Here is a 21714-nt window from a genome sequence, read left to right as displayed (position 1 = left end):
CCGGGATCACCAGGCAACACCGTGGATCAACAGAGCAACACGGGGAAAACGCCGGGAAGTGGCAGAAATCTCACGGAATCACCTCAACGACCCAACGGCCGCGGTCAGGAGACGCGCAGATCGCGGTGGCTGAGGGCTCGGCCACGGTCACATGTCCGGCACCACGGTCGATGCACCCTTGGTCGCGGGTCGAACGGTCGCGACCGCGGCTCTTCCTCCTGCAGCCTATTGTCCAATCTTCTCGTCTTTGCCGGGCCGAGCAGCTAAAAACCTACCTTTTCTCCTTGGTTTTTCTAATTTTCTGATTTTTTTTTTTTTGTTTTATAACATACCTAAAACTTCAAAAGAAAAAGAAAGCATAAATTGTAAAAAGGAAAAGAAAACTAAAAGAAAGAGTACCTAAATGGGATGCCTCCCATTAACCGCTTGTTTTAAGGCGTTTAGCCAGACGTAAGCATGAGGAATGCCAAGAAGCAGCCGACCACGGCCAGATACTCTCCACTTGTAGCCAACCTAAAAACGTCTCTAGAAGCCCATTTGCAAACCCTTTTAATTCTCGTTTGATCTGTCTTCTAGGAACTCCTAAGGCCGACTAAAGAGAGCACAAGACCTATATATATGGGTGTTTTTGGGAACATTAAATCGTGGGTGCTCTAAGTGTGTTCTTTTGTGCCACCAAAATTTTAAGCTAAAAGAGGTTTATAGAGAAGTTTTCTCCTGAATTTGTTCTTAAAATCGAGAAGCTTTTCTTCATCTTATCTCTTACTTATTTTATCATGTTATTTGTTTTTTTTAAATATGTCAGACTAGTTTAGTAATTGGGCTTAAGAGAATCATCAAAGGGGATCGATATGTTCGATAAGGATTGCACGAGATAACGACTTAGTTGAATCCTAGAACTCTTTCTCATAGGTTTGTTATTACTGTATGGATCTAGACTCATGAACTAGAAACTGATCCTAGGTGTACTAAAACCACTAAAGTGCTGAACTTAGATGCCGAACTAATCTTTAGGGAGCGTATTTTGTTATAAATACAAAACATACTTGTAGAGTGCCTTGAACGTTAATGAACTTGATATTATTGCTTATTTTTCTCCGTAGCAAGCATCAAAAAAGAACTTGTTAAGTTATTAAATTATAGGTAGTTAATCTGTGAAAGTATATTAATTATAATTCCTTACCCTTAGTTTGAGGAGTTTGCTAGAATCGATATATACATAAAGAGCTTAGAATCATGCTTAGAATCGAACATACACCAGATATGTCCCTGTGGGCACAACATTCGTTTATTATTGCTTACACCAATATTTACTTATCCGCTTTAGTTATTTTTCAATGTAGGACACCAAAAAAACCTACAAAAACCCTTTTTCGTTTTAAGAATCCATTTACTAAGTTCTTGTCCAAAGTTTTTCCAGAAAAGTGTGGTCTCCCTGTGGATCAACACCCAAGTAATACATCGCACATTTGTGCACTTGTAGATGCCTAGAGTTTAAAATTTTAAAACCTGAAGCTGAGCGAAACCCCAGCATCATTGTTGAGCGAAACCCCAAGGCATCATTGTTGAGCGAAACCCCAAGGCATCATTGTCCAGGTTTAAAAAACTGATAATTGGTTACCGTTTGTAGGAAGTTAAAAGATGACTTAAGACTGAATGATGGTCATGGTTTTATTATGGCCTCAGATCGACAAAAAGTAAGTGATTAACGGATCTGACCTTGGTGATATTTCAAAGATATGTGTACGAGGTGACGCTCAATACATGGTCCTCGGACTTGACTATGTCAAAGGTGGCCAACTTACACGTTGTGGTACAAAATCTGGAAGTGTAACTCGAATGGTATACTAAGTTAAACTCCCCGTTTTTTTGTGTGTGTGCAAATACTAGTTAAACTCCCTCTATCTAGTTCTAATGTGGATACTATTGACTTTTTAGTCTAAATTTTGTTTTCCCAAATTTTGCAGTTTGAGATTAACCATGAAAAATATGAACAACTTGTATCTATTGATGGTTACTGCAAGGATAATGCTATGTTTGCAATTCAATTCAAAACCAACCTGAGGATTTCTGAACTGATAGGATTTGCAAAAGCTTGCTATAAGTTTTCAGTAGAGGTGGAAGGAAAGAAGATCATTGGATTTCATGGATCTTCTGCCGGAGCACAACTCATGACTCTTGGAGCATACTTCACGTGGATTTCTCCTACTAGATTAGATGCTAAAGGGGGATATGGCGGCAAGGAGTGGGATGATGGAGCAGACCATGAAGCTATTAAAAAAATCTATTTACGAGGTGGTCCTCAAGGTATACGATACATTAGGTTTGATTATGTCAAAGATGGACAGCAAATATATGGGCAACCCCATGGTGGCACAGGTGCAGGTTTCACGCAGACGGTATGTATAATTTGGAAAATGTTAACCTTTAGATCTGATTCTGTATGCATATCATTGTTAATATAGTCTATCATTTTCTTTGGGTGCAGTTTGAGTTGAACCATCTTGAAAATGAATATCTGGTATCTGTTGAGGGTTACTACGACAATGGCAACTCTGGGGTCATTCAAGTAATTCAATTCAAAACTAACATCCAGACTTCAGATTTGATGGGATATGACACGGGTAAGAAGTTTAGACTAGCATCCAATGGGATGAAGATCATTGGGTTTCATGGATATGCTGAGAAGAATCTAAACTCTCTTGGAGCATATTTTACAACAGTCCCTATTATTAAATTGGAATGCAAAGGTTATACTACCAAAGGTACAGTTTGGGATGAAGGTACAATTGAGGGCGTAAGAAAACTGCACGTTAATTATAGTATCTTAGATAGGGGTTTTGGTTCGTTTGGTTCTTTTTCTCGTCTCATGTTAAACTACAAGAGAACAAGCAAAGTGACAAATGTTGGATATGGAGAAGAAAGGGAGGTCATAATTCTTACAACTTTAATATTCGTGGACAACAAATATGTTAGCATTCTTAACTAGCTTAATTATATGATTATTTTTTTTTTATCTAATTACAGTTTGAGGTCGACTATCCAAATGAACATATGACATCTGTGGAGGGGACTTTGTACACCTCAGATGAGGAGGTTTCATCTTTGATTTTCAAAACATCAAAGGGGAGAACCACTCCAACATTTGGAATCGAGACTAAGAGTAAATTCGTGCTTGAGAGCAAAGGTTGTGCTCTTATTGGTTTACATGGACGGTTTAATGGTTCGCTTTGGGCTCTTGGAGCATATTTTTGACAACTGCCTCCTGCTCCTGATACAGAGAAACTAGAAGCAAGAGGTGGTGATGGAGGATATTCTTGGGACGATGGCGTTTATGATGGTATTAGATTTATATACATTGGAGAAAACGAGTTGGGTATCGCATTCGTAAAATTTTTGTACGACAGGGACGATCGTCTGGTGATGGGAGATCACCATGGGGGCAACTAGGCAAGACATTACTTAAAGTTGAAGAGGTGATTAATTCAGTTATCTTATAAATTAATTTTCTTGATCAACCTATTAACTGGAGATTTTCTTGTTTTTGCAGTTTGAGTTAAAGGACTTTCCAGATGAATATCTGATATCAGTTGAGGGAAATTATGATGTCGTAGATGATGGTTATTATAAAAGTGAATCCGAAGTTATACTCATGCTTAGGTTTAAGACCAATAAACGAACCTCTCCAACCTTTGGAACCGAAGTAGGCACAAGTTTCATACTCGAAAAGGAAAATCACAAAATTGTCGGATTCCACGGAAAAGCAAGTAACACACTTCATCAAATTGGGGTCCATCTCCTGCCCATTACATAGTGATCTCATCATATAATAGATATGAGCTCGATGGAAACATTTTCAAGCAAGTTTGATCATCTTCTTTAATTTCTCATCACCTATCTTCATCTCAACTACGTATTATTATTATTTCTTATGTTTTCTGGTGTGTAAAATTCATCTCAAACTAAAATCAGAGAAAAATATACAGAAACCAAAGCAGAGCTTAGAAACCTTAGGCCTTATATTGGACTAATAATTACATTTTTCTGCAATTTCTTTTTTCTCTTGCGTATTAGTTTAACTCTTGTACGTATAAATATTGCCTTTGGGCTATGAAATAAACAACATTTGCGCAATTTTGACATCTTAAAATGGCTGTAGTTTTCAGTCATGTCACATGTGTGAATCTTTTTAATTAGAATATTATGGGATTACCCGCACCATGTACACAGTAAATATTAACCATAATTTTTTATTTAAATATACAAATATAATGTATATAAATACAACTATAGAAATATTAGCTAATTTATAATTGCAAATCTATAGGTTGATTATACAATTGAAAATAATTATTATAATTATATTTATTTTCTAATACAATTGCATATGGTAGATAACTATTGGTTTCATAATTAAATTTTTTTAAAATTATATGAATATAATTGCACATTGAATATACTAAATTGGATTAATATGTTCTATTTAACCGATCCAACATCAAATTAAGAAACTTTGCTTTTAATATGAAAAAATGAATTATAATATGTATGATAAAATTTAGATTTTCTTATTATTAAATTGATAATTTGATTATTTTTTAACAAAATTAAGATCAAAGAAAGATGAGATAAAAAATATAATGTTTAGTAAGATAAATAATATTACATATTAAATTTTTATAAATATATTGATAAGAAATAGATAGAGAAAGAATATCTATACAAATTAAATATTGAGTAATAAATATAAAATTGATAAAAACTAATCTCTAATAAAATTAATGTTAATGGCATATCATATAGTTATTTTAGTAAAACAAGCATTTTATATATGTGTTTTTGAGAAACACCCCAGCATGACACTCATGTAAATAATAAATGAGAGAAATGATTTTTTTTATTCAGATTTGATGGGATATGACACAGGTAAGAAGTTTAGACTAGCATCCAATGGGATGAAGATCATTGGGTTTCATGGATATGCTGAGAAGAATCTAAACTCTCTTAGAGCATATTTCACAACAGTCCCTATTATTAAATTGGAATGCAAAGGTTATACTACCAAAGGTACACTTTGGGATGAAGGTACAATTGAGGGCGTAAGAAAATTGCACGATAATTATAGTATCTTAGATAGAGGTTTAGGTTCTTTTGGTTCTTTTTCTCGTCTCATGTTAAACTACGAGAGAACAAGCAAAGTGACAAATGTTGGATATGGAGAAGAAAGGGAGGTCATGATTCCTACAACTCTAATATTCGTGAACCACAAATATGTTAGCGTTCTTAACTAGCTTAATTATATGATTATTTTTTTTTTTATCTAATTACAGTTTGAGGTCGACTATCCAAATGAACATATGACATCTGTGGAGGGGACTTTGTACACCTCAGATGAGGAGGTTTCATCTTTGATTTTCAAAACATCAAAGGGGAGAACCACTCCAACATTTGGAATCGAGACTAAGAGTAAATTCGTGCTTGAGAGCAAAGGTTGTGCTCTTGTTGGTTTACATGGACGGTTTAATGGTTTGCTTTGGGCTCTTGGAGCATATTTTCGTCAACTGCCTCCTGCTCCTGATACAGAGAAAATAAAAGCAAGAGGTGGTGATGGAGGAGATTTTTGGGACGATGATGTTTCTGATGGTATCAGATTTATATACATTGGAGAAAACGAGTTGGGTATCACATTCGTCAAATTTCTTTACTACAGGGACGATCGATTGGTTCTTGGTGATCATCATGGGGGCAAGACTTTACTTGCAGTTTATGAGGTAATTAATTCAGTAATCTTATAAGTTATTATGTTCTTGATCAACCTATAAACTAGGGATCAAAGCAGTTTATGAGGTGATTAATTCAGTAATCTTATAAGTTATTATGTTCTTGATCAACCTATAAACTAGGGATTTTCTTGATTTTGCAGTTTGAGTTGAAGGACTCTCCGAATGAAGAATATCTGATATCAGTTGAGGGTAATTACGATGTCATAGATGAAGGTTCTTATAAAAGTGATCCCACAGTCATACTCACGCTTAGGTTTAAGACCAATAAGCGACCCTCTCCAACCTTTGGAACCGAAGCCGCCACCAGTTTCAATACTCGAAAAGGAAAATCACAAGATTTCGGATCCCATGGAAAAGCCAAGTACCACGCTTAATCAAATCGGGGTCCATGCCGGGCCCATTGCATAGTGTTATTGATATCTACATAGTTTTTATGTTTTCTGGAGTGTAACACAATTTACAATAAAATCAGAGAAAATCTTATTATGTAAAGCAATTACGTGTAAAAAGCAATTATGGTCTCTATTATTCTTCAAAATTTTGGATGCAATATGAGAAAACAATACCAAGAGTTTTGATGCAATAAGAAAAATCAAAGATAAACTCCAAAAGTATATAAAGTTTTGCAAAAAAAAACTTCATAAATATTTTCATTTTTCAAAAAAAAAATCACTAGATTCATATTTTAATAAATTATCTTATGTATATCTTTGAATAAGTTTTTATGAAATAATTATGAATTTATGATATTTTATCTTTGAATCATATATTTAAATTGAAAATTTGTGAAAAATATTATCTTGTTATTTTATCTAATTGTATCATATTTGGAACTGATCTAACTAGATAGAAAAAAATTATTAATTTATGTTATTTATTAATTTATGGTTGTAAAAACAATAATAGCAATATATATTCATGGATAATTGCATAATTAGATTTCGTCCACTGTTCATATGTAAAATCCCATTTAATCCTTTTCTTTTTTAACTAATTACATATCTTTCTTTTTCGTTCTTCAATTATTTGTGATGAAAAAAGAAAAAAAGAAAGGAAAGAAGAAAAAAGGCGATGTCAAAAAAAAAAAAGAAGAAAGGCGATGGAGGATGGGGAAGGTTGAAGTGTAAATTGGTGATATTCACTATGAAAACAATAGTCCACGGTGAAAGTGGTAACGGCTATAACGACGGCGACTGTAGTGAAACAACGACGAAAATGACTCCACCATCATGTTGGTTATGCTGGTAGACGATAATGATGGTGCAGTGCCGGTGACATTGGTGATGACGTAATGGTCACCGTATTGATATAAAAAATTAGTTTTTGTTATTAGCAAATATTATTTTTTATTATCACATTAACATGTATTAGTTTCATTGTTAGCATGTTACCAAATATCATATATTATTTGTTAGCATGTTAACAAATAACAAATAATATTGTTAACATGTTAACAAGCATCATATTTTATTGTTATCACGTTAACATATCTTATATATTAGGGAAAAAAGCTTGAAAAACACTATCAACTATTTAATATTTGTCGGTTTCATACCTGAATTTTTTGCATTGCCAGAAAACTACACGAATTAATCTTTTGAATCAAAAAACTACCTAAAATATTTTATGATTCTAGTTTTTATCCCACGATTTCACGGTCGTTAACAATCAAACGGAATTAGTAAACTCCGTTATTTTCCAAAACAAGAAAAAGCTAAAAAAACCCTCAACTATTTAATTTTTGCCAAAAAATACATGAACTTTTTACGTTATCAGAAATCCACATTAGCTATTTTTTTAACGTTAAATGACACTTTATTTAAAAAACCAAAATATCAAAGAGTTTACAACAATTAAAAAAAAAGTTGTCACATATTCAAAATAAATTACAATATATATTTTTTTTAATTACGATATATTTATGACTAAAGATTCTGCAGATGATTTGTACTTTTGGACTAATTTAATCTCCACTGAGATGATCTTCGTAAATGATCAAAAATATCTATCACACTTTATCTCAGTTAATCACCTGCTAATACATATTTATTAAACTATTATGAGCTACTGAGATCACCGTTCCAAAGAGTCGATTAGTTAAGAGCTTATATTTATATCGCCTTTCAGAATAGATGTGGTCTACGATGGAAAACTAACCAATATACCAAATGAATAACCATCAGCGAATGAAACTAAAAGAGCCATTATTGTTAACACATTATAAGTATCAGATATTAGTATTAACATGTTAACAAACAGTTATTTATTAAAAGCTAACATCTTATCTAAATGTAAGTTCATTGTCGTATTATTCTGAATCCAATGTATATATAATTATTATCATATTAATCATATAAATTTATCGTGATATAATAGTTATCATGTTAAATAAATAGTTAACTACCATAATTTCAAAGTGTATATAATTTTTTGATGATGAACAGTATCCGTCGATAAAAAATAGGAGATGAATAATATCATCAGAAGCTAGTGATGAACAGTGTTACCGACATATTTTGTCGGATGACAAAAATTTTAGACAAATAACATTTGTGTAAATATTTAATAAAAAATGATATTTTTGGTTGTTTTTTGTTTTCTCTTTCTTATATATTTAATTTTTAGTTATCTATTTGTATTTAGCTAATTTTTAGTTATCTTTTTGATATTAAATCAATTAAGATTTTTTTTTTGAAGGTCTTAAAATACCTAATGTTCGAACATAATATGCTCTTCTAATTAAAAGAACATCAAGATTTTTTTTTTTTGTGCTAAAAAGAAACTAGAAGTTCTATGTTCGAACATTAGGGATTTTAAGACCTTGCAAATAAGAAGAGGTCTTTAGCGATCAAAGAGTAAAGACAGTCATCTTGCTGCCTAAATCCATGTTGATCTGGTACGTCTACAAATCTGAAATCTCCTAATCTTTCATCCTTCTCTTCCTCTCTCGCTAACGGATTTAATCATCAACTTCTCTGGTGCACCTCTCTCGATTCGAATGCAAGTTTCTGATTCGAATGCAAGTTTCTGATTCGAATGCAAGTTTCTCTGGTGCACCTATCTCGATTTTCCTTTTAATCCTTGTAGCGCAAATTGTTGAATCTATCGTATGTGTCATGTCGAGGAAAAAACTGCACGCAAAGTGTTCGTCGAAATGCCGTAGCGAAATTTATTTACATTCCAGATATGGAAATTAGTGGTTCTTTGGAGTGAAAATGTCACTCAGTTCATTGTCATGTGAAATTCCAAGTATAGCACAGTGAGTAGGTCGCAATTGGATCTGCACAACGAGATTAGTTTTAGTATGATCATGAAAGTTAATATCTGCTTGATGTTTGTGTTGGAATCGTGCTTATAGTTCCATTATTTCATTGATTCCAATTTGGCTAAGCTGTGTTTTTTGTTTATCTTTTGCAAAGAAAGAAGAGATCGTTGTTGCTGGTTAACGATGTCTCGGCAGAATCAGTTATTGACATTGCTTAAGAGAAGGTTTCATTCACCGTCTAGTGATGCTCCAACGGAGACCATAAGGAAGAAGATAACTGAGTTGCAGAAGAGTAAGAAGCGAAGGAACCCGATAAAGAACCAGTTTCTTGTCGAGGTTCCAGAATCAAGATCGTATTTGGACACAGCAACGACGCCAATGTTCCTCGCTGTGGTCGGTATTGCATTGTTTGCAAAAGTGTTAATGATGGTAAAGCCTTCTTGACAATGATCTGTGATGCTGCTTTTTATGCTTCATGCTGATTCTCTGATTCTTCGTTGTTGCTTTGTTGCTAAAAAGATCGATGATTCGAAATCACAAGAAATGATTGAACGGAAGATAAAGAATGCACCACCGGGACAAGGCACGGTGAGAATGATCGAACGTGAGGAGTGGGATGAGTTTAGAGAAGTAAGGCCAAGAACCCCTTTTGAGTCCAAGCTTGCTCGACCAAACGCACAAATAAGAACTGGAGAGCCTGTGCGCAAGGTAATTGAATCATCAGACTCTTTTAACCATATTGGCTAAATCAAAAACCGGCATTTGGTGTTAACACTTTGCTTCGTTTTCGTTTTTTTTTTTCATCAGGATGACTTGAAGAACTGGACGATAGACGTGCTAACTAATGCGTTTGCACGAACCGAAGAAAGTGTTCGTCGCGGTTCCAGTTGATTTTCCATAAACTCTCTTCAATTCAATAGAGATAATAGAGAGATATATATATCCTGAGAATCTGGTAGTCCAAGAACAGTTGTTATGTGTGTATCATCTGTTTGGTTCTGAATATTAGTGACACTGGTAATAAAGTGGCAAAACTAATCTGGATTCTGCAAGATTGTGTGCCATGGATCGAAACAACAGGTCAATTCTTATTGTCTTTGTGAAGCTGCGAAACTTGAGATGAATCACAACTACTTGCAGAATTAAGCCTCAAGTACCAGGTAATTACATGGTTGAAAGATTCTCATGATTTTTTTCCCGAGTTATCAGTTTTCCTGCGAAACCCGAACTATTGCATTTTCCTGAGTTCTTTTGTGTGTATCATCTGTGTTTGGTCCTGAACATATGTGACACTGGCTGGTAATAAAGTGGCAAAACTATCTGGATTTTGCTATGTTTGATCAAAAGGAATCATAATTAGAGTCTTTGTTCATCAAAATCATTAAACCTTTGGGGTGGCCTAACTCGTTGTATTACTTAACTAACCCATCAAAGAGTAGATCTAGAGCTGATATTCCGGTATTTGGTTTGGTTTTTCCGGTTTTGGATAGTTTGGGTTAAGGGTTTAGAAACCATATTGGAACCGAAAGAAAATCGGTTCGGGGTAATATCGAGTTTTGGATATACTGTAACTGTGGGAAACATATGTACATATGGCCTAGTACAACCGAGAAGGCTATTTTAAAGTTAGACCCCAAAATCAGAATTAATGTATATCAAATTCAAAATCACTTTAAACTTGATTTATATGTTTAAGACGAGCTTAGCATCTACTAATTCAATCGGAAGAGCATCCCCGTGTATCTCCATTTACCGACTTCCACGTGTCCCTCCATCTGCCGACAGCCACGTGGCGATTGCCGTACCGAAACGACGGCTTCCCGAGAAACGACAGAGTCCACAAAGCTTTGAAAATTCTTCAAAGTTCAAAAAATCGGAAGATTATACTTTCCCTTTTTCCTGGAACCCGATTCGAAGAAATTCTGCAAGAAAAAACTTCCGATCCATTCGAGTTTCACGAAGGTTTACCAATATTCCTCGACGTGTTTTCGATTCCTCAAGCTTCTTCTTCTTCATTTGAATTCTGTTTTTGCTTTTGCGATCTGCCGATTCTGAATTTTGTCGATCGATCAATCATCGGATCTAGTTTGATTATCGCTGTGCACTATGATAGTGTAATTGTTTGTCTTTCGTGTAGCTTTTCTTATGGAAGATCCTGGAGGGAATTCAATGGCTTCATCATCGTTTCTGGAGAAATTTAAAAGCAGTGAATATGGAGTTTACGGGATCATCGGTGGCGGAATCGTGGCTTTACTAGTACCGGTTTTACTCTCCGTGGTGTTGACCGGGAACAAAAAGGGGAAGAAGAGAGGCGTTCCGGTGAAAGTAGGCGGCGAGGAAGGTTACGCCATGCGCCATGCTCGTGGTCCTGATTTGGTTGAGGTTCCATGGCCAGGAGCTACAACTATTGCTGCTTTGTTTGAGCAGGCTTGTAAAAAGTACACGAACAATCGGTTGCTTGGGACGAGAGAGTTTATAGAGAAAGAGATCGTTACGGCTAGTGATGGCAGAAAGTTCGAGAAGCTTCATCTCGGTGAGTATCGGTGGCAGAGTTATGGAGATGTCTTTGAACGTGTTTGCAATTTCGCTTCAGGGCTTGTCAATGTTGGTCATAGTGTTGATACTCGTGTCGCTATCTTTTCGGATACTCGAGCAGAGTGGTTCATCGCGTTTCAGGTTTCATCAAGTTTTGTTTTGAAATTTTTTGTTTGAGGCTTTGCTCAGTTGATGAAAATGGTGTTTGTTTTTGCAAATTCCAGGGATGTTTCAGGCAGAGCATAACAGTTGTTACTATTTATGCTTCTTTAGGAGAGGAGGCTTTGATTTACTCACTCAATGAGGTTTGTATAGAAGTTCTGTTCAGCATCAATCTTTTCTTTTGTTGCTTTACCTCTGAATCTTGGTACTGTATTGTTGACAGACTCGAGTATCAACCTTGATATGCGACTCGAAACAACTTAAGAAATTGTCTGCGATACAATCGAGCTTGAAAACTGTAAAGAACATTATTTACATTGAAGAAGATGGAGTAGATGTTGATTCTGATGACTACAAGAGTCTTGGTGACATAACTGTTTCGTCCATCTCTGAAGTTGAGAAACTAGGGCAGAGTAGCCCTGTTCAGCCGAGCTTACCTTCGAAGAATGGAGTTGCTGTTATAATGTTTACCAGTGGTAGTACCGGTCTGCCAAAGGTGTGTGTTTGGACTGTGTCTTCTCTCTTCTTTATGTGTTTTGTATCTTATGTGTTTTGTATCAAGTGCCCTTTGGTTTCTGAATTATTATTTTAACCTTACATTTGTGCGGATTAACTCAGGGAGTTATGATTACCCATGGAAATCTTGTCGCAACTGCTGCAGGAGTTATGAAGGTCATTCCAAAGCTGGACAAGAATGACACATATGTTGCATACTTACCTTTGGCTCATGTGTTTGAGCTGGAAGCTGAGGTATGTTGCTGTGCTCTCTACCTCTCTGTGTCTCTCTCTTTTGATCTGGTACCTTATTGTCTTACTCTTTCTTACCAAATCGTGGTTTGTCAGATTGTGGTCTTTACCTCAGGTTGTGCCATCGGATATGGTTCAGCAATGACTTTAACTGACACTTCAAATAAAATCAAGAGAGGAACCAAAGGAGATGTTTCAGTTCTAAATCCAACCATCATGACTGCAGTTCCAGCTATCCTGGATCGTGTCCGAGAAGGAGTTCTAAAAAAGGTACCATCTTTATCTTTAGGATAACGATGTTGTGCGTATTTTTGTAGTTACTTACTAGATCAGTTGTACCTAATAATCTAGGTTGAGGAAAAGGGAGGGATGGCGAAGACCCTCTTCAATATTGCATACAAGCGCCGGTTAGCAGCTGTGGATGGAAGTTGGTTTGGTGCTTGGGGTTTGGAGAAACTGTTTTGGGAAACTCTAGTCTTCAAAAAAATACGCGCTGTGCTTGGAGGACACATCCGGTTTATGCTCTGCGGTGGGGCTCCTCTGTCTCCTGATTCGCAACGCTTCATCAATATCTGCATGGGGTAAGAGAATCATCCTTTGTCGTCTCTTATTTTACCTTCGAATACGAGTCTTGTGCCAAGTTGGCTAATGCAAACGCCATTGAAATCGTTTGTATTTTTCTTCTTTAAGTGATTGGTGACGTTGGTATGTTTGAACTTGAATCCGATGTCTTTTGCTTGTTGAAACGCATGTAGTTTGTGCTTGTCTGTATATTCTTCTTAGCAACTTCACAATGATTGCGCATTGTTTTGCGTTAGGGCTCCTATTGGTCAAGGATATGGATTGACTGAAACGTGTGCTGGAGCTACGTTTTCTGAGTGGGACGACCCTGCTGTTGGGCGCGTGGGACCTCCAGTGCCATGCGGCTACATTAAGGTTTTGCAGTCAACTATCTTCGTTCACTTTGTTGTAATCACGAGTAATAAGCTTCATCAAGATTTTTCTTGCAGCTCGTTTCTTGGGAAGAAGGTGGATACAGAGTTTCAGACAAACCAATGCCTAGAGGGGAGATTGTGGTAGGTGGTAACAGTGTAACAGCAGGTTACTTCAACAACCAAGAGAAAACCGATGAGGTTTACAAGGTAAAAACACATACCGGTAGCTTAGTTATCCAGCTTGCTGTATAGATTTCTGAGGATCAAGTGATCAACATGACAAATTTTCAGGTTGATGAGAAGGGCATGAGGTGGTTTTACACTGGAGATATTGGGAGATTCCACCCTGATGGATGTCTTGAAGTTATTGACAGGAAGAAAGATATCGTTAAACTTCAACACGGGGAATACGTATCCCTTGGAAAGGTTTGTCCATTAAAACTTTAAAACGCATCTAAAATGGAGGATATGGTAATGATAAAATTTAAGTGGATCACAATTCACAGGTAGAGGCAGCTTTAGGTTCGAGCAATTACATCGATAACATAATGGTACATGCGGACCCAATGAACAGCTACTGTGTAGCTCTTGTTGTTCCGTCACAAGGAGCATTACAGAAATGGGCAGAGGAAGCTGGAGTCAAACACAGCGACATCTCTGAGCTTTGCGAGAACGGTGAAGCAGTTAAGGAGGTTCAACAATCGCTTATCAAGGTTTGTTATTTCAGTTGAAATCTCTGTTTTTTGCCCACAGTTACGAAACCTGCTAAAATGTGTTCCGAAATGTTATCGTTCTCAGGCTGCAAAGGCGGCAAAGCTCGAAAAGTTTGAAATTCCAGCGAAGATCAAGTTGCTGCCGGAGCCATGGACACCAGAGTCAGGATTAGTCACAGCTGCTCTCAAGATAAAGAGGGAGCAGATAAAGTCCAAGTTCAAAGATGAACTACACAAGTTGTATGCCTAAAAAATATTTCTATATTACTTGTGACAAAACTTCAGTTTGACTTTCCTTTCATTAAATATCTATAGTAAACTTTGATCACGAGGAGTTTATTTCTCCCTTTTTAATACAATAATGGAGCTACAGAATAAAGTGAATCATTACTCCATGCAGATATTAACCTCACGGTCCTCACCAGAAATTTGATGGTGTCTGAGTCGGAGACTCTGATAAACCTTTCTTCTTCAGACTTTTGGACAATCCAATTTGATGTTGCTATTGACTTGTGTCGGATGACGCAGAATCTGCGGAAGCTGTTGTCTCTGACAATGCTGGTCGTAGGAGAAGATACAAAGAAGGTCCCAAGAATGGCACCACGGAGACTGGTAAAAGCCAACGGCCTTTATCAAACCTGAAAAATAAAGCAACGCGTTTAGGGAAAAGGGAAACACCGTAAATAAGTTTCATATAGGACTCACCATTTTCGGGTTGTCATGTCATTGTAAACCCAGAAAGGAGCAAACGCAGAGAGTAAACAGAAATCAAGACTCGTGACATGAATCTGCATTTTACAAACATGAGCAAAAAGATGATTTCATTTCCGGGAATCAACGAGCATATATATATATATAGAGAGAGAGAGATAAATCGAGGGGCTTACGAATTTGCTCTCTCGAAAGTACTGACAAAACTCTTTCCAGTCACCGGCATTACCAACTAGTGCATATAGGATTATACCAAGTCCTGCAACAAGAGTGACCTGATGCATAAAACTGTGTTATACTTATATCAAACAATGAAAAACCAAAAGGCAAAGACATATAAGCGAGTAAACCTTGTTTTCTTTTCCTTCTGAATTCAGAGATCTAGCTACTGTTTATGCTCAATGGTGGTTCCAATACATGCTTGAAGCAAATAGATTTGAACTTCCAGCAATGAGAACCGAAAGGTAAGAAATATAAGTAAACCAATGAATAGTCACATTTTGTTTTCGTTTCCTTCCGAATTCAGCGATCTAGCTAGGTTCATACACTGTGTATATGCTCAAGTGGTGGTTCCAATTTACATCCTTGAAGCACATAGATTGGAACTTCCACAAATGAGAACCAAAAGGCAAGAGATATAATCCAACCAATGAATAGGAAACTTTTCAACATTTTGTTTTCTTTGTCTAAATTCAGCGATCTAGCTAAGTTCATGTGCTGAGTATATGCTCAATGGTGGTTCCAATTTACATGCTTGGAGAAAATAGTAATTGCTCTGATTTCCAGGTGAAATGTGGATATGACCATTTTGAGAATAGCTGTGATAAGAGAGAGAGAGAGAGAGAATTACCCCAGCAGTTAATTTTGATTCAAGAACATTCAAAGGCCATTTACTAAGTTCAGCCTCTGAAACAGGAGGAGAAGGAGGATTCCACAGTGCAAAATAAGGTAGCAAAGCGTAGACACCACCAAAGAACGAAAGCACGACGAAAGGCCAAGCCGTGGTCTTACTGTCCAAACAAACCAAAGGGATCATAAAATCATAGCCACATAACTCTCTAAACTCAGCAACAACGAAGCCATTGAAAACTGATGATTTACCTTCGACCTGTGGGAAGCAAGAGCATGCCATATACTAAAGGCCATAAACCCATTATGTACCATAACCCAACAAGTATCTGGTTCATTCGAAAACCATCATCACCTTTCAAATTCAGCAGCTTTTTCAGAAAGTACAAGTCTTGTGTCTGCAAAATAACATGACAATTCACCAATCTATAAACTCGACTAGTAAAATTTTGAAGGGATTGAAAAAGAGAAGATTGTTGCGTACTGGTGTTTGATCAGGAGCAAGATTGAAGCAATAGTACAAAAGCGCACCCCAGAGCGCGAAAAGCAATACAGAGCTCGTCCAATCTCTTCCTCCATCTTGTGTTTCGATTTTCTCTGGATCTGGGTTGTTTAGTGAGCTTTTGCAGACATGGAAGAAACGCTTCTTCTCGTGTTTCGGGAAACGCCTATTGTTGATGCCAAAGATGGTTTTGTCAGATTTCAGACAAAGTGAAGAAGAAGCTCTTGATTGTACAACAATGATGTTTCGGGATTCTCTTAGGGGTTGGGCTCGTCTCGAGGGTTTTAGAGGAGGAAGACGAGAGAAGTTGCAGGAGATGAGGCCAATGCTTTCCAACATTTTCTGATTTCTCGTCCTCCAATTTCTCGAAGAGGTTTGTTTTAGACAAAGAAACAAAAGAAAAACAAAACTAGTTTGAGAATTTTTTATTTTTTATTTTTTATTTTTTGGCACAGCGAAAAGGAGGAGTAGACTCGGCTTTAAACCACAAAGACAAAACCAACATTGTATTAAAGGTCAAATCATCCGAAACCAACATTGTTCCTTTCATCTCTAATCAACTAAAGGTTTGTCCTTTAACGGCACTAACGCTCTGATAACTGGCTGGAGGAACACTATCCGCAAGAGCCCCAAGTTCCGACACAAAAAGGGCCTTCCCCTTCACGAAACTCTGCAACTTCATCGATTCAAACTCCATTTCCTTTTCATCTTTCTCTAGGATTGTATCCACAACATGAAACGGAACCGCAACAAAAAGATTTGACTCTTGGGAGAAGCATCTAAGTGGGTTCACTAGAGTCATGAGATCCACATGTCGAGCAGCCTTGTTGAACCAAAGGTTTCGTTTGGAAACTAGTATCATTCATCATAGAATCGAAAGGAGGAGGAACAACAACACTAGTCTTTGTTGTTCGAGCTCTCTTCCTTATCGATGTTAAAGCCTCTCGATTTGCATTGCTCTCCTTGTCATTCTCCATAATCTGACTTAGAGCTAGTAGGCAATGATCACCTTGAATTTTTTCCAATAGTTGAGCAAACTTCTTTGGCTCAAACTCCATCTCCAGTCCACAGATTCCGCCGAAACAATCAGAACTCAGAAGGGTATATTGTATGATCTATACAACCATCATAACAAAAACGATATGTAAAATGTAATACAATGCAATAAAATTCACATTCTGACAGAAAGTTTGTTTGTGACAATCAAACGCTGAACCACAAGGCCAGTTTTTCACCAACCAACGCAGAAACTCGCCGTCTTAACGTTGGTGTTGTTTATAATATTAACCCACGTGTTTGGGCTAATCACCCAACTACCAAAAATATTTGTTCTTTCTCGAAATTTGCTTCTATAAATCTTTAGTTTGACCATTCGTAAATTCCCCAAAGCATTTCAAAATTTCATCCTTCCCTTAAATTTCAAACCTTTTTTGTTTTCCGGCAATGGAGGCACTAGTTCCGTTGCAAACTGCCGGACAAAGACTTTCAGTTAGAGTGGTTTCACCCGGTTCTGTCTCGATCAGACGTTCGGTTTCAGGTTTTGCCATGGACAAAAGGATCAATTTCAGGGCTCCTTCCCTTCTCCCGATCCGGGCTCAACAGGTGCGTCCGACATTTTTTCCCCTTTTCTCTTTGATTCTATGAAAACCCCATAAACAAAATTTTATAATTGGTGAATTAATCCTGTGATTGTTTCGATTCTAAACCCTAGCTGGGTGCCTGAAAGTATTTGCCTTTTTAATTGTAGATGGGAAGCTTAGGTGTTGTTGCTTCTTCTTCTTCATCATCAGTAGAAAATGATCTTAGAATCAAGGAATGGGAAGTAGACATGTATCAGAATGAAATAGCTATTAGCCAAGGTATCAGGATCAGGAGAAAACCACCAGTCAAGGCTCCATTAGAATATTCTGGACCATTTGAGCTGAGATTCCATAATAATGCTGATTCATCTCCAAGTAACATCTTGGAGGAGATTACTTGGTACAAAGACGAAGAAGTTTCTCGGATGAAGGAACTAAACCCACTTGAGCTGCTGAAGAAAGCTGTAGAGGATGCTCCTCCAACCAGGGATTTCGTCGGTGCGCTTAGGTCGGCTCATCAAAGAACTGGCTTCCCTGGTTTGATCGCTGAGGTTAAGAAGGCTTCTCCAAGTAGAGGAATCTTGAAAGAGAATTTTGACCCGGTATGTGACAAAGAACGTCTTCTTGAATTGAGTTATTGGATTCTGGTTGAGCTGAATAAAGGTTGATTCTTTAATGGATAAAAGATTTAGAACATTGAGGAAGTTGTAGTCTTTGTCATTTTCAGTTTTGGATCAGCGTTTTTTTTTTCTTTTGAATGGTTCTTGATATGACAAGCTATTGTTCTTATGTCTTGACCTGCAATGTCTTTTCATGATCCACCTTGCTGTGTTGCTAATGCTTATCATCTTACAGGTTGAGATTGCGCAATCTTATGAAAGAGGAGGTGCCGCATGTCTCAGTGTTTTGACAGACCAGAAGTATTTCAAGGTTCACTTATGTGTATTCAGTTGCAGATATCTTACACACATTTGCGACAAGTTCTTGACATTTATACTTGTTATATTGATTTTGGTTCGACAGGGAGGCTTTGAAAACTTGGAAGCAATAAGGAGGGCTGGTGTGAAGGTATTCTCTTAGCAAAGTCTTGTGTTTTGCTCTTTTGTGCTTTTATGATGAAGACGATTTTAAGCTGTGCTTTTCGATTGTTGCAGTGTCCTCTATTATGCAAAGAGTTTGTTGTAGATCCATGGCAGATCTACTATGCTCGAACTAAAGGCGCTGACGCAGTTTTGCTTATTGCTGCTGTATTGACTGACCTAGAAATCACCTACTTGCTTGGGATCTGCAAGAAGCTTGGTTTGGCTGCACTTGTTGAGGTTAGTGTTCACCAACGATGGAAAGTTAGTGTTCCTTTTACGTTTTGCTCTGAAAATGTTTGGCTTTCTATTAGGTACATGATGAGAGTGAGATGGGTCGTGCTCTTGGAATAGAAGGAATCGAGCTAGTTGGCATCAATAACCGCAGTCTTGGTAATGTTGATATCTCTTGTCATAGAACGAGTTCACAGGGATGTGAGTCTTGTTCTGGAAAGTTTGGTTGTTGAGTTAGAGTCTCACAAGTAGAAGTTTTTGGTGTTTCAGAAACATTTGAAGTGGACATTAGTAACACAAAGAAGCTTCTTGAAGGAAAGCATGGTAGAATAATCCGCGAGAAAGACATGATAGTAAGTATCTTTAATTGGTGTCTTTTCAATTGCTGGAACATCATCCTGAGTCCTGACCATGATGATTCTGTTGTGTGGGTTAAGGTGGTTGGTGAATCCGGTCTGTTTACACCTGACGACATTGCCTATGTACAAGCAGCTGGAGTTAAAGCAGTAAGCTTTCACAACTATCCATCAAAATGTCTTCTGGCTGCACAGCTTAGAAACATTTGCAAGCATTTAATCAGTCTTCCTCTAATCTCTTACAGGTTTTGGTTGGTGAGTCCATTGTGAAGCAAAGCGACCCTGAGAAAGGAATAGCTGGACTTTTTGGCAAGAACATTTCTCATACTTAGAAACCGCATCGTCTAATTTCACATCTCCGAAAATGTTTTCTAGTTACATTTGTTGTATGTTGTTTGTTTTAGACATTTTCAGAATAAATTGAATTGAAATCGCTTCAAGGAAACCAAATCAAAACAGAGAGATAGCATAGCAAATACATTATGTCGTCATGACTCACAAGTGAAAGAACATAAACATAACCCATCACATCACACCAATACATAGAAACGACATTGTTTGTTATCTTAATACATTCATCGTTGCACCCAAGAGAAGTCACTAAACACACCACTCGAAAACATCTCCGACCAGAATCCGAAAGTGACTGTCATGGCTTGTCAAGACAAGCTCCAGTCTTCTTGAAGCAGTATGACTTTTAGATAATAGATAAACGAACCTTCCAAGGAGGGAAGCCCTCAACACTCTCATTCTGCGCGAGTGGATTGTATACAGCAAAACCATTTCTTCTGCAATATTATGCAAGAAACAGCATCAATAACAAGACACTGATCAATCAATGAGCCAATAATTTAGCTAATCATTAAACTATTTACTTTTCTTGAATTCACATCAAGCAAATAATATTATGATATGACTCAGAGAAAAAGAAGAAGAAGAAGAAGAAGAGATGCAGCGGCTTACGGTGGGCTTCCCAAGAACTTGGCCATTTTTATTATATCCAGGTTCATCTTTCCCTGGTGAGTCGGATTTTCCACCTCCCTTTTTCTCGTTTCTAGCTTTGTTGAATATAACAGTGAATCCCTCAGCTGATGAAGGGTCATTCACATCCCATTCACCAAACTTTGGCAATGGACGGCCCTTGTCCTGCATACAATCCAAGATCCAAACATTTAAGTCACCACTAGCACCGAAATCTATTTTAAAAACTTTCCATACTAGTTATATTGATATTTTCCAAGCCAAAATACTCAACAGTTGTCTTGTATGATTGGTTTGTTTTTTAATGGAAAAGTAAACAGTGTAAAAGCCTCGACGACAACACAACTCGTAACCAACAAATATAGACAAGAGGTTTAGCCAAAGCACGCCATATATGCCAAGTATTGAAATCCAGAAGATGATATTGCATAACCAAGAGAATTTCTATGCACAGACAACAACAACTATGTACTGTTCAAGATTTGAATAACTTTCAGTGTTGAGCCATTTGGCTCTTAGACAATCTTGCAAAGATGCTACTAAGACTTTTTTCTCTTGTCTATTATCTAGAATAGCCTATTATGAGAGCAGAGGCTTAATGAGACACATAAAAGAAAGAAAGAAAACTCTAAATTGTCAGGCTAGTAACAGCAGTTCTACGGTTTTGTAAGATTAAAGATCAGGAAGCTCAACATAATAGCCAAAAAGGAAGCAAACCCATTAGAGGATCCAAGAGTCAAAAACTCAATTTTCACCAAAAGACCACAAAAAGCTTCGAAATTTTCCATGACTAAGCCAAAACGAGAGAGAAAAATAACAAAGGAAAATGGTAAATCTCAAAGCAAATCCGGCTAAAACATGTTTGAAATGAGATGTCAATCTATTTCAACAGAGATTTAATAAAATTACTGAATAGCTCCAAAAAAAAAAAAAAAGATACCACATGAACGAACATCAACAGAAATCAAAAGATGTGAGCTCAGAATCAGGAGAAACAAGAATTCCCAAGGAAAAGAAAAAAAAAAATTCAATTAAAAAATTAAGAATATTGAAAAGAGCGAGAAAGAGATCGCACTGCCATGGGTTTTTCCGGAGAGATTCAAGAGGAGCTTGAGGTTCGTGGTGGTGGTCGTCTCCTTCCTCTGGTTTTTCCTTCACCTTCTTTTATCTTTTTTTTTTTCTGTTCTCCCTGTGGAGATGAGGCGAAAAAGGAGGAATCGGAGACACGGAATCTGGGCCTTTAGTGGGCCTTTTATGTCTTTTTACTAATTGATTTGAACGT

General features: G+C 37.0%; 5 protein-coding genes and 3 pseudogenes across 6 annotated transcripts; 5 read left to right on the top strand and 3 right to left on the bottom strand.

Moving 5' to 3' along the window:
* The window catches only part of LOC18014067, a 5266-nt pseudogene extending 1452 nt beyond the window's left edge, over positions 1 to 3814 (top strand).
* A 389-nt stretch (positions 3815 to 4203) lies between these two features.
* On the top strand, positions 4204 to 6191 carry LOC112084389 (annotated as a pseudogene).
* A 2323-nt stretch (positions 6192 to 8514) lies between these two features.
* LOC18014045 lies at positions 8515 to 10133 on the top strand. Its single transcript, XM_006418518.2, has 4 exons — positions 8515 to 8679; positions 9203 to 9477; positions 9568 to 9756; positions 9856 to 10133. The coding sequence occupies exons 2-4, from the start codon at positions 9232 to 9234 to the stop codon at positions 9937 to 9939; spliced, it is 519 nt and encodes a 172-aa protein (XP_006418581.1). The 5' UTR covers positions 8515 to 8679; positions 9203 to 9231; the 3' UTR covers positions 9940 to 10133.
* Positions 10134 to 10902: 769 nt separating this feature from the next.
* LOC18014044 (long chain acyl-CoA synthetase 8) lies at positions 10903 to 14519 on the top strand. The gene is made up of 12 exons (XM_006418515.2): positions 10903 to 11010; positions 11186 to 11724; positions 11808 to 11888; positions 11969 to 12241; positions 12364 to 12495; positions 12589 to 12762; positions 12844 to 13073; positions 13311 to 13428; positions 13503 to 13634; positions 13719 to 13853; positions 13934 to 14140; positions 14226 to 14519. The coding sequence occupies exons 2-12, from the start codon at positions 11194 to 11196 to the stop codon at positions 14388 to 14390; spliced, it is 2178 nt and encodes a 725-aa protein (XP_006418578.1). The 5' UTR covers positions 10903 to 11010; positions 11186 to 11193; the 3' UTR covers positions 14391 to 14519.
* LOC18014043 lies at positions 14421 to 16594 on the bottom strand. Its single transcript, XM_006418513.2, has 6 exons — positions 16185 to 16594; positions 15953 to 16098; positions 15702 to 15861; positions 15028 to 15126; positions 14846 to 14928; positions 14421 to 14778 (listed from the first exon to the last, which is right to left on the bottom strand). The coding sequence occupies exons 1-6, from the start codon at positions 16539 to 16541 to the stop codon at positions 14643 to 14645; spliced, it is 981 nt and encodes a 326-aa protein (XP_006418576.1). The 5' UTR covers positions 16542 to 16594; the 3' UTR covers positions 14421 to 14642.
* A 160-nt stretch (positions 16595 to 16754) lies between these two features.
* On the bottom strand, positions 16755 to 17260 carry LOC18013991 (annotated as a pseudogene).
* Positions 17261 to 17581: 321 nt separating this feature from the next.
* Positions 17582 to 19888, top strand: LOC18013990 (indole-3-glycerol phosphate synthase, chloroplastic). Its single transcript, XM_006418511.2, has 9 exons — positions 17582 to 17804; positions 17950 to 18384; positions 18638 to 18712; positions 18806 to 18850; positions 18937 to 19101; positions 19176 to 19254; positions 19366 to 19448; positions 19533 to 19601; positions 19697 to 19888. Exons 1-9 carry the CDS (start codon positions 17646 to 17648, stop codon positions 19781 to 19783), a joined length of 1197 nt encoding a protein of 398 aa, XP_006418574.1. The 5' UTR covers positions 17582 to 17645; the 3' UTR covers positions 19784 to 19888.
* LOC18014014 (RPM1-interacting protein 4) lies at positions 19868 to 21656 on the bottom strand. 2 transcript variants are annotated; one of them, XM_006418510.2, is made up of 3 exons: positions 21508 to 21656; positions 20415 to 20597; positions 19868 to 20239 (listed from the first exon to the last, which is right to left on the bottom strand). In XM_006418510.2, the coding sequence occupies exons 1-3, from the start codon at positions 21511 to 21513 to the stop codon at positions 20198 to 20200; spliced, it is 231 nt and encodes a 76-aa protein (XP_006418573.1). In that variant the 5' UTR covers positions 21514 to 21656; the 3' UTR covers positions 19868 to 20197. The 2 variants fall into 2 exon arrangements, with proteins under 2 accessions (XP_006418573.1, XP_024009535.1); XM_024153767.1 differs by lacking the exon at positions 21508 to 21656 and having other exon boundaries at positions 20415 to 20603.
* Between the last annotated feature and the right edge of the window lie 58 nt (positions 21657 to 21714).

This window comes from Eutrema salsugineum, unplaced genomic scaffold (assembly GCF_000478725.1).
Source record: "Eutrema salsugineum unplaced genomic scaffold, Eutsalg1_0 scaffold_4, whole genome shotgun sequence".
Lineage (NCBI taxonomy): Eukaryota > Viridiplantae > Streptophyta > Magnoliopsida > Brassicales > Brassicaceae > Eutrema > Eutrema salsugineum.
The sequence above is the reverse complement of the archived record's forward strand: the minus strand, read 5'-3'. Positions and strand labels throughout refer to the sequence as shown.